Source organism: Sander lucioperca, chromosome 21 (assembly GCF_008315115.2).
Source record: "Sander lucioperca isolate FBNREF2018 chromosome 21, SLUC_FBN_1.2, whole genome shotgun sequence".
In the NCBI taxonomy this organism is placed as follows: Eukaryota; Metazoa; Chordata; class Actinopteri; order Perciformes; family Percidae; genus Sander; species Sander lucioperca.
Window position 1 is genome coordinate 22,803,025 of NC_050193.1, and position 15,358 is coordinate 22,818,382.

At 38.7% G+C, this 15,358-nt stretch overlaps 1 protein-coding gene across 2 annotated transcripts; it reads right to left on the reverse strand.

Moving 5' to 3' along the window:
- Nucleotides 1-1,435: 1,435 nt before the first annotated feature.
- elac2 (elaC ribonuclease Z 2) lies at nucleotides 1,436-15,355 on the reverse strand. 2 transcript variants are annotated; one of them, XM_031318989.2, is made up of 25 exons: nucleotides 15,274-15,355; nucleotides 14,831-15,054; nucleotides 13,791-13,841; nucleotides 13,630-13,700; nucleotides 12,624-12,688; nucleotides 12,443-12,500; nucleotides 12,295-12,363; nucleotides 12,085-12,201; nucleotides 11,606-11,661; nucleotides 11,460-11,518; nucleotides 10,631-10,703; nucleotides 10,227-10,339; nucleotides 10,015-10,113; nucleotides 9,765-9,903; nucleotides 8,360-8,445; nucleotides 7,955-8,076; nucleotides 7,700-7,796; nucleotides 6,490-6,628; nucleotides 6,341-6,379; nucleotides 6,009-6,118; nucleotides 5,012-5,111; nucleotides 4,802-4,922; nucleotides 4,267-4,345; nucleotides 3,181-3,325; nucleotides 1,436-1,884 (listed from the first exon to the last, which is right to left on the reverse strand). In XM_031318989.2, exons 2-25 carry the CDS (start codon nucleotides 15,040-15,042, stop codon nucleotides 1,645-1,647), a joined length of 2,460 nt encoding a protein of 819 aa, XP_031174849.1. In that variant the 5' UTR covers nucleotides 15,043-15,054; nucleotides 15,274-15,355; the 3' UTR covers nucleotides 1,436-1,644. The 2 variants fall into 2 exon arrangements, with proteins under 2 accessions (XP_031174849.1, XP_031174847.1); XM_031318987.2 differs by having other exon boundaries at nucleotides 14,831-15,355.
- Between the last annotated feature and the right edge of the window lie 3 nt (nucleotides 15,356-15,358).

A 15,358-nucleotide genomic window follows, 5' to 3' on the forward strand; every position in this document is an offset into this window, starting at 1 on the left:
AATGTTCCAGACTGGATACATTTTTCAAAAAGATTAGATTCTGGAAAAAGCCCAGTATGTGTCCAAAAGAAAATCATGTGTCACTGCAACACAAGCAGTTCAGATTTCGGGAGTTTTTGTTGAAGAAATATGCCATGTTCTTACTTTTTATGCATTTGAAAAAAATACTAGTTGTGCAGAAGCTTGGCTAATTTAAAAATAGAAAATGTGTGTTTAAGAGTAACAAACTGATTAACTGACAAATATGATTACAAATATAGGTGCGATGCTGATCTTTTTTAAAATGGCACTCGGAGAGCGCAGACCTCTGCCAAGGCCACGCCCTAACTCGCAATGTTAACTAAAGTGAAAAGTAATTTTGTGAATGCGCCCACGTGATCCAGATCCGCTCCTAATTTGAATGGGTTCTTCCTTGGTCCATGCTACACGCTTTCACCAAGGTTCATGGAAATTAGGCCAGTTGTTCTGTAATCCTGCTGACAAACAGAACTGCTAAACATAATCTCCTGGGTGGAGGTTAATAAACTAGCAGCTATTACAGGTGGGGGGAAAAAAATCGATACAGCATAGTATCACAATATTTTCCGTGGCAATACTGTATGGATACACAGACGTAATGTATCGATCTATTATTTATATGTGTTGGTCAGTTTGTCTGCTTGACAATCCCATTTTGGAGCAATAAAATTGAAGTAAGAAGAAGAACAAACAGGGAAATGTATTTTTTTTTTATAGATAAAACAGATGTTGACAAAGGTTCCTTTTGGGGACATCATTTGAAATTGGGAAAAATTTGAAAAAAAGGTAATAAATTGCAGTATATCGCAGAATATTGCAATATGTTTAAAATCGCAATATTTGTATCGTGACGATATCGTATCGCAGGGCCTCTGGTGAATCCCACCACTACCAGCTATGATACTTTAGGCCTACTGCACATGACCTATTTTTTACAGTCTATGCACAGGACACTCCTCCTACCAACCTGAGTGATTAGGCTCACCTGAACACAACGTGCTGTGAGTTACAGTGTGAAAACTAGTTAGCGAGTGAGCTTGTTAAAAGTAACTGATAAAAAGTTGAAAGGTCTTCTGTCAGTCCAAGTGATGGTAGTATCAATGTAAACTGGACCGAATCTTCTGAAAACAGCCATGGGGGTGGTGCTGTAAGTTAGCATGTCTTGCATGCTTTTATGCAGGTATAATGTTTAACCATGTTCACCAGATTAAACCTGTTAGCATTTGCTAATTAGCACAACATAAGTGCAACTGAGGCTAATGGGAATGTCAACTTGACTGAACCAAACTTAATGAAAATCCATCCAATAGTAGATCAACATGTCTTCTTTTTCATCTGTATAAAATATATATATTGCAACATTATCAACTTTTTAAAAATATTGAATAGTTTGGACATAACTGTATGGAACTACAGGCTGTGTGGTACTGCTTTTATTCTTTTTAATGAAAAACAAAAACTATAATTATAGCTGAGCTTTGTACACTGCAATACGTGAAATATACATGCTTTTTCTTCAATTAAACCACACGAGCCAAATAAAAATCTAACTTATTTAAATAAGAGAACTCAGGATGCTCTCAGTTCTAAGTCCATGTGTTTTAAACACTGTTGGTCAGTCAGGGCTCAGCTGGTCTTCAGCCTCTTGGTCTGTGTGCTGTTTGTCGCTGTCTCCTCCTGGTCTCTTTTGACACTTCGGCCCACGTCGGTTGTCTTCTGCTCACTGCTCCCCTCAGAGCTGCTTCCTCTCGGATGTCTCAGCTCCCTCCTCTCTCGCCTCTCCTCCATCTCACCGATCTCCTCGGCGAAAAGGGTTTTAAGTGCGGGAATGAGCCTGGGGAGGATTTTAAAGTCCCCAAAGCCAATCTGAGCAAAGAGGAAATGGAGAAAATGTTCAAGTGACGGTACCAGGTCTGAACTCGTAACTCTTATGAAGAAGTGAGGCTCATAAATACTGTGGCGTATCTCACAACTAACTTCTGTTCCGCCTTGCATCTGAAAGGGAAATATCTTTATGTACTTCAGGACGGGGAATCAGCAGTGAACTAAAACAATATAATGCTTAGGAGTGCAGATGTTCAGACAAACGTACTGCTGCAGTCTCATATTAACACAACATTCAGTGTGCGTTACCATTCACCTGTCTACAGTCTAAATTCTTGTCTAAGATTCTTTTAAAAATCGAGGCTCAAAACTTTTGCTGCTGCCTTTCATTAAATCATATTTAGAACTATTCCTTCATATCTTGCACTATACTGTTTAAATATTAATGTTCGATTTTAGCTACTTATTTTCTATTTTACCCTTTTTAAATCATCTCATTTTATAACTCCTTGTTTGTTGTTGAATACACTGTCTCATTTAAAGCACTTTGAATTGCCTTGTTGTTAAAAAAGGTTTTTTACAAATACACTGGCCTTGTCCAAAAACATCTTAAGATGCTCAAATTACGTGATATTTAAAAAATATGTCAAGTCTTCACAGCTGAACAGAATAACTGAGAAAGATTTGAAAAGGCAACATGTCGTTCCCGATGAATTTCAACATTTTTATATTTATATCAAATGAACAAACAAACAAAGTTCCTTATTAATTAAGTTCCTTTAAACTTGTAACTAGTCAATCACCACTCAAGGCACATTTACCAGGCTTGTCATGCTCCAACTAACAGTCTGTGAGAGCCATGTTGAGGCAATCCCAGTCCGCTTTTTTCTCTCAGTATTTTGAGTAAAGCCCCTTAAGTACAATTTTGAAGTACTTGTACTTTAAGTATTTCCATTTTCTGCTACTTTAAACTTTATATTTTAATGTTTACTCCACTACATTTATCTGACAGCTCTAGTTACGTGTCATGTGTCAAAAACATTACCTAAAACATAAGATCCAATGCGTACATTTTATCCACGTATGTGTACTGTGTTGCACTAAACAAATGTACAGTATATAGTGATATACCACATTTTCTACAAATTCTATTGATAACTTGTAGCTAAAAATCATAACTAGTCAGCCTTTAAATGATCCAGTAAATTGATCACAATACGTTATAACATTGATGTGAAAATCCTGTAAATACAATATTGCCAGAAAGCAGAATAGAAGTTGTTTTTTTATATCAGATATAACATGTGCATGAACATTGTTGTCCAGTGATAAACTTACTCTCATGTGGTCGAATGAGATGCCCACTCTGTCGTTGAAGTCTTCACTGAAGAGAGGGATCTTGGCGTAACGCTGGCTGAAGTGGTTCAGCATGATGAACTCGGCGTTCATCCTCATGCCGATACCGATGGCCTGGGAGGTTGTGCTGTCAGAAAACATGAAGCATAAAGTCAGAACTACTGCTTTCTCACTAAAGCTGACTCTAAAGAGTTTCAGAGGGAAACTGTTGATGGGAATATTGTTTTCTGTTGACATAAAATATATTTTTGTGAAGACAGACTCCCTCTGGCACCATAAAAAGTCAATGTCAATATCTGTTAGAATGTTCTTTCCTTAACTCGCCACAATGCACTCAAAAATAAGTGCAACCTCAGACAGCCGATAAAGTGCATTTCTTTTGTTGGCTCATAGAACCACAGTCTCGTCACTTCCCGTCTGGATTACTGTAACTCTCTCCTCCTCGGCCTCCCTCACAAATCCCTCCAAAACCTTCAACTGGTCCAGAATTCAGCTGTCCGCATCATAACTCGAACCCCCTCCATCCACCACATCACTCCTGTCCTCCAACAGCTCCACTGGCTCCCGGTCCAGTTCCGTATCCAGTTCAAAGTCCTCCTGTTTGCATTCAAGGCCATCCACAACCTCCCCCCCCCCATATTTGTCTGATCTCCTCCCGCTCCCTCAGATCCTCTTCCTCCATACACCTGTCTGTCCCCTCTGCCCGTCTCACCACCACGGGGAGCAGAGCATTCAGACGCTCTACTCCCCGTCTCTGGAATTCATTACCACCCCAACTCAGAAACATCGATTCATTCCCCCATTTCAAATTGCAACTCAAAACGTATCTGTTTAAAACTGCCTATTCCACTTAATGTAAATTGCTCTGCCTCTTTCTGTTGTTATTGTTGTTGTATTCTTTATTTTTTGCTGTTTTTAAATGTCTTATGTATGACTGTATGGTGTCCTTGAGTGCCAAGAAAGGTGCCTTTAAATAAAATGTATTATTATTTAACTTTAACTGCTTCTTTTTTCATCCTTTTTTATTCATTTCATATAATTCAGTTTGTGGCCGTTTATTTTACCCACCTATGTCTTTTCTCTACAGCTTCCTCTTCCAGCCCGTCTTCAAGCGTGGCCTCGTGGATCAGTAAGGTTGCATTATTTCCTGCCCGCAAAAAAAAAAAAAAAAATCTGAATCAGAGAGAAGCACTTACAGCCTCTTCCTGCCCCGCAGGAAATCAATCAGGTAGTCTGCGTAATCAAGAAAGGGCCCGCCCTGTTTGTCTGCTGAGCTGAGCCATCTATAATGAGCAGGCAGGGGATACACTCGCTGTCTCTGGGAGGCTTTTCTTGGACAGGATTCAGTCAAGCAATTTAAGAATAGTCAATGAAGTGGGATCCCACATGAACCATTAGAAGAGCCTGCCAGCTACGAGAGCGATCGAAAGCATTAGGAAATATCGGATAAATTATTTAGATACAACCCGTGTAGTCCAGCTGCTTTTACGAATCTCTGTAAGAGCTAATCGAGCGTACACTTTTAAATATTCCAAACTGTAAGTAGTCTGCCTAGATACACTTGAATGAAATGTGGACTTTAATCATTCGGAGTGGTACGAACCTGTGTGTACGAACGCATCGCAGGGCATGGTGTCACCAGAGAAGGCCAGTTTCCAGCCTGAGCGGTGAGTGAAGCTGCAGGCGAAGGCGTTCTTACAGTGACGCACCATGCACGTCTGGAACTGAGAACACGCACAAACAAAAAGAATGAGTACATTTTGAGAAAGAAAACTTAAGCCTTCAATATTGAAAGGATGTGATGTTAAAACACCTTTTCCAGCTCATTCTTCTTCAACAGCGCTTGGATGAACGACTTTGTCCTCTGCTTGGGCACCTCGGCACCGTCACACAGAGCTTTGTTAGGGATGAGGCTGAAGCACAAAACAGATGTTAAAAGACGCCAAGCCAACAAAAAAAAATTTAAAAAATCAATAGCCACAGTAGCATAATCCCAAAAAAACTTTTCTGTTAACAGGCAAAAATCATGTTAGCCGAATTAAATCTCTGTACAGTCAGAGATGGGAAGTAACTAAGCACATTTACTCAAGTACTGTACTTAAAAAGGGTCTGTACTCGATATTCAGAACATTAATATAGCAGCAAACAAACATCTGCTATGGCGTCCTAAATAGAGAAGAAGTCACACTCCCTCTCTGTGTGTGTTGTAATCCAAACTTCTGTTTTTGTTTTGATAGCTAGTCCTTTCACGCATGCACCTTAGTGCATGTGGCTGTGAAAAAACTTTGATATTTCAGGTATTGGGCAACAGTCTGTTAGAGCCGTGTGAAAACAATCTCAGCCCGCTGTTTTTTTTTCAGTATTTCAAGTACAGCCCCTTTATGTACAATTTGATGTATTTCCATTTCCTGCTACTTCATACTTTACTTTTTACTCCATTACATTTCTCTGACAGCTGTAGTTACTTTTCAGATAAAAACTTTACCTAAAACACAAGATCCATGCGTACATTTTATCCATGTATGTGTACTGTGTTGCACTAAACAAATATGTACGGAGTTATATTGTAGCACATTTTCTACAAATTCTATTGAGAACTGGTAGCTAAAATCATAACTAGTTAGCCTTGAAATGATCCACTAAATAGAACAATCACAATACTTCATACCATTGACGTGAAAATCCTGTAAATACAATATTGCCCTAAAGCAGAATAAAAGTTGATTAAGCTGAGCACACAAAAACATCCACAGTCTCGGAGCATAAAGGTGAAGTCTGTGTTATCTTAAGCTGTCTTTGTATCCACGTACTTGATATGGTTGAGGATCTCCTCGCAGTAATCGTGATACTGGTTGAGCCAGGTCATGATCTGGACCGGAGCCACCAGGAAGACCGGGCTGAACGCCTTCCCTAACGTTGTCTAAGAGACACAAACTTTTAAGTTTTTTTTTGTTTAACAAAGATTTTATTCAAACATTAAATGGCCAAAGGAACCGACCAATAATCACAGTCAACAATTACCAGTCATACACCTTAAGACCTTAGCTAATGTTATCAATTAATTGAGGTTAGACAAAGAAACCTTGATTATGTAAAAAACAAATTGTTATAATTATGTAATAATTGTTGCAGGCCTACATACCAGTGCTCTTTCCCTCTGATACAGCAACATGAGCAGCCCCTAACACAAGAAGATTGGCGGTTATTTTTCAAGCAGCTGACTTCACATTTGAGATGTTATGGCATTTCCTATATTAAACCACAGCATGGTAATCATGAACAGCTGCTTACTGTGTGGTGGTCTGCATGCATGTGTGAGATGAAGACGGTTGAGATCTTGGACAGAGCATGGTCCACAGCGTCCCCGTAGTGTCTGCAGAGCTGACCGAAGGTTCCCTCGCCACAGTCCAGCAACACGGACTGACTCGGGCTACATGCAGCCACAAACACAAGAACCACTTAACGTAAACTGAATGAGGGCATATCCAAACACTTTTCTTTCTTGTACCCCCCACTATGTGCTTCAGCCACATTTTGATAGTGAAGGATTTCCAGGTGCAATCCAACTAAAAAAATCCTTATTTATTAAGTGTCACCCATTCAGTTTTTACAGATCTGCACCAAAATGTACAGATTTATGACCCTCTTTAACTCTACTGAACCCACTGAGGCTATTTTTACAAGCTCCTGTTGTGTGGTGGAGCACGATTCAAACCTAGCACCACAAACTACATCCCCCAAAATGATCATACAGTTAAATCAACACCTCTCCAAACAGTTTCAACATTAACTGAACATTATGACTTCAATGAAGAGAGGATTTGTTGCAGGATTGGTACATTGGACTGCCTTAGTTTTAGCTTGATGTACCTAATAAACGCAAGCAACTGAGTGCATTTCCATTTGATGGAAGGGTGCAGCCATCAGTCATCATATAGCATCAGTAAAGACTGAAGAGGGGAAAAAAACATTATAAAATGTATAGGAAGGGAAAAATATGCAATTTAAAGAGAAAAAAGAAGTTTAAAATCGATTACTTCAAAACTGATTTTTGCCAGATTTTATGTTTCAATGCATTAAGACATTTCTCCCGCTCCTGCTACAAGACGGAGGTCACCGTTCACTGCAGTTTACTGTAAACTGTGTACTCTCCAAAGAGAACGGATATGCTTCTGGTTATTCCAGATGAAGAGAGAGAGTCATAAGATTTCTCTTTTCCCTGTATATCCTCCGCTTATATTTTGTGTACAAATGTTGTGTTCAAAGTGATCAAATTAAATAGTGAAATGATATTTAAGAATAGCCAAGTGATGATAAAACTAAGAACAAACTACAGGATGAGTTGTGCTGGAAATGGCACATTTATGATCTTGATTATTGTCCCCTTTTCATTTAGTGTTATGAGAACAAAATAACAATTACATATACAAATTATAAGCATTTTAAATTTGATCTCTTTCCAGTCTACCTGTAGGTGTGTGTGGAAACCTGAGATCCATACCTGATATTAACTAAAGTGCCACTGACGTTTCGGATCTTCATCGGAAGAGCTGATCCTGTTCCCAAGAAAACCACCTCCGGGTATTTTTCTCTTTGCCCTGAAGTAGAAAACATAACCATATTTCTACAATGATACGTGATAACATATGTTTTCTTCACATCACTGAAGGACCATCCACTTAAAAATAAGAAACATTTTGTTTGCCTTTAAAAACTAAAAAGAAAAACATCCCTCTGGGGTTTAAAGAGAACTCACCAGAAAGCTCTGCAGCGTCAGTGGAGCAAATCTTCCTGCACTTGTCCACTTCTTCCAGAAAGTTTGGGACCTCAGAAGCCTCTTTCACAAACTCTGCAGCGTTGCAGGAGGGGATGGCGTCTCTAACGAACGAGATACAGAGTCAAGAAGACACACACCACTGCCTGCAACAACACTGGCGGGGAAAACAAGAATTGTATTCACATCTGACCTTGATGCGCAGTACTACAGTACTTGACAGAAACGGTGAAGAAAAAACACTGACATTTGAGGTTGAAAAAGAAGAAAGAGGAAGAAAGCGGCTGAGTGCAACGGTCCATTCCAGATTGTTTTCTGTGACAAGGCAGCGCTTGGAGCCACAGAGTAATGTTGGCTAAATTGGGGGGGATTGAAGGACAAACTAACCTTTGCCACTCCATTACAGGTCTGAGCTGGAACTTGAGCAGACACTCGGCTCTGACGTTGGGGACGTGCAGGGCAGCCTGCGCCTCCTGGGGAATGAAGACAAAAGTTGTTGTTGTTTTTCTTAGAACTACTTGATTTATCACTTTGTGAACTCCTACTCAAGTCATGTTGAAATATAGTTACTGAGAGCCACTGTAGTCAATATTGGAATAATAAAAAAAACTGTATGCAAAAACATAACAGAGCAAATGGGGATGCATATAAAATAATGTACCGTGGTAAAGACCAACATATACTATATTTGATAAGGGAAAAAAAGCTAAATTCCAAAAATGAAATAAATGATCACTGTGATATAAACTTATTACAGCTGCAACCAATGATTTACTCATCATCAATTAACTCTAATTATTCTCCAATTAATGTCATGATAAAACCACAGAGTCCATGGTGAAGTTTACAAATATCTTGTTTTGTCTGACCAACAGTCTAAAACCCAAAGATAGATTCAGTTACAGCAGTATGAAACTAAGAAAAGCAGTACATCTAAATACTGGAGAAGCTGGAACCAGTGAATGTTGATCAATGACCTAACCAATCAATCGATAATAATTGGTTTTAAATGATTTCTGTCAATCGCCGAATCAAGTGACAAAAGGCTTCAGCTTTAAAAAATTAGAAACATATCCCTAAATGTGCAGAACATGAGGAGTGAGAAGGATAAAATATGAAGAAAACTACGGAGAATTTACAGTTTACAACCCAGAGAGGCATGTCTTATTTTATCAATAACAAACACCCAAATCCCCAAAAGGGAGGGACAACAAAAAACTAAAAAGAATTACAGCACCCAAAACGTTTTACAAATGCACCTATCATACAGTTTCAGCCATGACGATATTAAGCCTTATTTTTCTTACAACAAGAGCAACATGATTTTTTTCACAGTCCGTCTGAGTTGTGTCATACTGTCAGGATATAGTGACAGTTTGAGCAAAATATAAAGTCATTTTTTTATTATAGTTACCAACTGTAGCTTAAATGTACAGAAAGCAATAATCCCAGGCTTGCTTACATTTTCCTTATGTATTGTTCATGCTAGCTATTAAGTATTTAAAAAGGAAGCAGCTTAACCCATTCAGTGAGTTCTGGTGTTCTTGTGTTCTTCCAGTTTGCAGTCTTGCAGCAATAATGAAGCCAGTATTAACCCAAACTGTGCTTTGGTGACACCCTGTGGTAAAAGGTGTTTTATCAAGGTCTGTTCGATCCGTTCTCCAAGTGTCGCCAGCACTTCCTTCCTGTGTAATAGTATCCATGTATAATTTTGTAAGGAGTAATATCTCTTGTGGCCCAGCCTGTACTGGATAAATATATAATGCGATGCATGTGTATGGTTTTGTGGTACCTTTGTTTTGTAAGACTTGAGTTCTGGAAAGATGTCTGGGTGAATCATGTTCAGCTGAGCTTGGATCTTGTGACTTCTGACATTGTGGACTGTACAGACTTGTTCGTTAAGGATCAGGTGTTCAGTTGTGGACGGAAAGCTGCAGAAACAAACAAAAAAACTCTCAGCCTCGGTGTGTTTAACTTAAGGTTAAAAAAAAAAAAGCTGGAATCTCTACGGAGTCTGGTTTCAAAAGCGAGAGAATACTAACCTCTCCATCCACTTCTTGTATTGATCTGTTGTCAAAACAGACTCCGGAGTCATGTGAACAATCAACGCAGCAGGGTCCTCCGTCCCGCCTGATTGGTATCTAGAGGGGATGACGCACTCAATTTAAAATACATTCTGTTTCAGGTTTAATATAGAACAGATATAGTATTAATGAGTTATTTAAATGTACATCACAGATAATCAAACCACTACCTTCTCAGCTGCCGATTGGTGCAAAGAGCTTCGACAAACTCTTCAGACGGACACTCGACGATAATAAAGACTGGTCCTGGGTCAGTGGGAGTACAAACCTGCTCCGGCCGGATCTGCGAGACAACCGAGAGAAAAACAGTTCAGAGCTGCAGTCTAATACATATAATAACTTTATTTATTTGTATATGTGTTCACCTTTAAAAACAATAGTTTACGAAGTGCTTTGACAGCAGAAATAAAGGACATATAAATGAATGCACATCAAATCAACACACATACCCATTTATACACAACATTTTAATAGTGAAAAAGGAGACATGGGTCAGCTCTAAAAGGACACGAAAAAAAGACGCAATGAGTAAAATAAAGGAGTTTATATCAAACAGAGCATCTTCATACAGCACCTCTTTGCCTTCATACGTGACACTTTTCCCATCCTTCAATGCTGCTATGAGTGGACCGATTGCTGCTGTGCCTCTGTGGGGAAAAAAAGGTTTAAGAGAATTATAATAGAGTTTCTGAACTACAGTATTATTATTATTATTATTATTATTATTATTATTATTATTATATATAAAATGCTGAAAACTAAATGTAGTGCTGAAAAAAACAAAAACACATGCTGGTTCCAACTTGTCCAATGTAAGATTTGCTACTTTTTTCTGTTTTACATAATTATAAATTGAATATTTTGGGGTTTTGAATACATCACTTTGGGCTCCGGGACATTGTGACATTATTATTTATTTATTTTTTTACTATTTTCTGACATTTTATGGATCAAACAATAATCGACTAATAAAAAAAGAAAAGATCTGAATCAATTTATTGGAAGTAATATTGTTATCGCAATGTTCAACAACGCTATCGCATATTTTCCATATTGTGCAGCTCTAATACTAGAAATATGATATAGAGAGCTATAATATAATATTATAATATTTAGCATATTTAAATTTGACCATTTCAATCTTATAAAATTAGGGGGGAAAGAGTCATAATTAACTTGTTCCAACAGAAACATTGTTCACTCAAAACCCAAAATATTATAACTAATAAAACTAAATAATAAGACATTTGTCCACAGCTGTATTGATCTGATCAGAGTTAACAGAGTTTAAGGGCTTTGCATTGACAGCTTGTGTTAATATTGCAATCAATTAAATCTTATCCTTTTTAAAAGATTATTAACTGGCCCATGTTCTGGTCAATTTGTATTAAAAATCCACTCACACAGGCAAACCAAGCTCCTTGGCTTGAGCGACTAAGAAATTCCCTTTCTTGGGGTGAAGCTGTAAAAGTAGAGAAAAAAAATGTCAGATGACGTTCCTTTATGTGTACATTACATACAGGATGACAACATTTCTGAAGGTTCCTACCTTACATATGAAGGAAACCGCCAAAGAGGTATCTCGACTTGCTTTTCGTCTTTCACCTACAAGACATTAGGCAACGTCACTCATTTTTTCACTGAAAACACACCCATGTCTGCACATCTTCCAATTTAATGTCAGCTGAATATACACTAGCTCCTTCATTTTAACTGCACCTTGCATTGTGGGACAACAGTGTCCATCAACACCACACTCAAAATAGAAGTGATTTTAGACTTCTAAAGTAAACGTGAAATGTTTCAACAAGTATTGGATGGATTGTCAGGAAATGTGGTTTAGACACTTGCGCCCCCCCTCAGGATGAATTGTAATAACGTTGGTGGTTGAGAATGAATCTGTGAACTCCTCAAAACTACCAGATCATTTTCACAAATAAGTGATTAAGATCAAGTTTGTAGGATTTCTCCTTCCATTTGTGACGCATTCAAAATCCCCCTATGTCCTCCAGTGGCCCATGGACTCACCTGGACTGTCTGGACTGTCAGTGTGGATGTCGTCCCTCCTGGGAGAGGGAGGGCTACAAGAGGGGCTGCTCCCGCCCGACTTGGGGGAGAGCTTTCTGCCGTCACCCCTCAACTGGGCTGGAGAGTGAAGACAGAAAACACTCAGCTGTCAACCAAAACACTTTAGGAGGAAGTCCAAGTGAACATAAAAAAAATGCAAGAAAGACTCACCAAATATAGGCACTTGATAAACTGTCATTGTATCGTCCGTGTACGTCTCTTCAGTGTACGGTCGAACCGCTAGGAGTGTATGACATAAACATCACGCAAGACAGATATTACACAAAAAAATAATGCTTAATCTGTAAATTCAACATACACAGCTTGATGTCTTCCAGTGGTCCAGAAAATGACTTGATGGCATTCAGATAGTTCTCCTTTGATGAAAAAAAAAAGGCAAAGAAGAATAAGAAGAAGAGACACAGTCGATGTGTAATGAATACATGTGTCCATTAAAAATCTGCTGCAGAGATACGAGGACTGTGGGATGAGTTTCTCACCAGCTGTGGCGGTCCAGAGAGAACACACTCTGGAACACCAGTGTCCTTCAAGGTTAATATCATCCCTGCAGAGGAAACAACACACAAGTGTTCAGTCAAAAATACTCCGATATTCATTGATTTAATTTATGAAGATATATAAATTATATTTAGTAGTTGCCCTACTTCCAAAAAAATATGCCTGTCTGTAAAGCAAAAAAACAGCCACATTCACTTTAAGACTCTCGATTCAGTTTGTTAAAATTAGATATGTTTTCTTAGAAATTAAATCAGCTAAATCAAACGCCACTGTTTCATTCTGAATTATCAAGATTCTACTTATAAGGATTCCCGCTAGGTTTCAATTTTAAAATCATTATAAGGCGCATTCTCTAAATATTCCTCCTCTAAGTTACAAGTATTTATCTATTAGGAGGCCATTTAATAAAAGCAAACGACTAACAACTTTTTGAAAGTATGTTTTGTAAGGTCAGACTTTTCCATTTTAACCTACGTATAATAACAGCTGTGAACACAGCATTGACATATAATAATAATAAACTTTATTTATAGAACACTTTTCATACAAGAGAAGTAGCTCAAAATGCTTTACAATAAAAAGACAGATCATAAAAATCATAAGTGACAGTAAAAACCATAGACTATTAGGAATAATAAAAATTAAAGAATGAATAGAAAATAATATACAGACAGTTGCTTATTTACACATCCAGCAGTTACAGAGCAACATGATCAATATTATTCACTAGGAGTCGTGTTTGTGTCCACCTGATGGTGAATATCTGGCTCTTTAGCTGCTAAATGCTGCACTATGTGCACCAGCTAGTCTCTAACTGTGCCTGCTGAGCAGGTCGTGTACAGTGTCTTTTTACAACTTTTACTCTGAAAACGTTGCTATGAGAGTGCTGAGAGTGAACAGTAAAGCTGCAGCCAGACAGATAGACAATGAAACTCACTATAACGCTCCGTAGAGCCGAGGGGTGCTGTAGAGACTGATGTTACTGACCTGATAAACCTCCCACATTCTCCCAGCTCAGTCTGGTCAGGAAGATGTTGTCCAATCGAGCAGCTTTCAGTCTGTCAGAAGAAAGCACCAGTATATTAGTTATCTCTCTGTCTTTGTCCATCAGACCGACTACAAGGATAACACTGTTCAAACCAGCTTACTTGTGTTCCTGCATGAGTCTCTGTGTTCCTTCACCACAGTTGAACAGGTATCTGCAGCAGAGAGGAGGGAAGTTAGTCAGCGTCAGTTTAATTTGACTATCATGTCTATGTATAATTTTGTTTCTTTCAAAAACTGTTCTTTGTGAGACTACACCGGGTAGAAAATGTGAAAGCTCTAACTAAATTGTTCATAACTTTTTTGTAATTGTGCCAAACCTCATTTAATTGGGGACCACCTGAAAGCATCTTTAAGACTTAAAAAGGCACTGCATCAATGTACTACTGAGCAGTGGTTCAGTGTCTGTGGCTCAGGCAGAGCTTTCAGTCGTCTTTTTTAAACCCCAATGGTGTCATCAATGTTTTCTTGATTTGGGCTGTACTTTACATTTTTAACAGAAAGCCTGTTAACAAAAGATGTGGGTGTTTACCATGAAGGCAGGGTTTTACAAAAACACCATATTAATGGAGTTGCACATGTAACGAGTAGGACAATGCGTATGTATCTTGGCCAATTCTAGGGTATGAACTGCGTACATTTTGATCACTCTATTTTAAAATGTCTCCCTGGATAGTACCCCAACTTCATGGACGTTGAATGCTAACTAAATGGAGTTTCCCCTTAAAGAGTAACTTCACACCAGGCTGCAAAGCAAATGCAAGTCTGTTTCACATATGGGTGAGTGTAGTAAGAAGTGTGTTGTGTTGCAGTTGTAATCATGCCCAATAGTCATGTCACAGTGGAGTGACACACCCTGGAGTACACTTGTACATCACTGCAGCAAGGTGAAAGTTAAACCACACACACATTTTCAGCTGCTGTTGAATTGATCTTTAAGAAATTAATGATAGTGCCAACTTATGCCACCTTTTCTTTATTAGACAGGACTTTAATTTAATTTAATGTAACCCTAACCCACAACACTTTGTTTCTCAAATATTTCTGTGAAAGTGGAGGAGTAGAGAAGAGTAGAGGCTTACACAGCCCTGGTTTCAAAGTAAAAGCATGGGCTACTAAAACTCATGACATATTTGTGTATTACCTGTTGTACTCGGAGAAGACATACAATGACGCAGCATTATCTCTGCTTCCAGCACCGACCACCTGCAGGTACACCGTGGATGGTCCGTGAACGTCTCCTCGTTTGTTCCTGTTCTCTTTGGTCTTCACCCGTCGCAGCGGCTCCTTCTGCTTGGCTTTCTTCAAGCCCAGCGGCTGCCTAGTCTCCGGGTTATTATTACTAGTTGTAGCCATTGTTCGGAAAAACTGGAAAACAGTCCGGTGGAAAGGAAAATCACAGCGTGCGACAGGCGGAGGGCCAGCAGAGATAGTTCTGCCTTTAATAAACCAAAGTGTCAAGGACCTGAGCTTCAAATGCACCGTATTCATAATAAATACGACACAATAATTAAAATAGCCAACGCCCATTAATCAGTTAATGCGTCCTTATACATTTCCATTCGCTTTTTTAAAATAATGAATTACCTAAAAGTAGCTGGGTGCACATTCAGCAAGACTGAGGACAGAGGTTGGTTGACACATGTGACACTTTTTCCGGCATCTAATGATG

Excerpts from the sequence above, each read along its gene's own strand:
- elac2 (XM_031318987.2), bottom strand. The coding sequence starts at position 15,216 with ATGGGCGTTGGCTATTTTAATTATTGTGTCGTATTTATTATGAATACG. Across the intron at positions 10,114-10,226 it reads ACCAATCGGCAGCTGAGAAG|ATACCAATCAGGCGGGACGG; the intron begins GTAGTGGTTTGA and ends CATCCCCTCTAG. Across the intron at positions 5,112-6,008 it reads GAGATCCTCAACCATATCAA|CCTCATCCCTAACAAAGCTC; the intron begins GTACGTGGATAC and ends TTTGTGCTTCAG.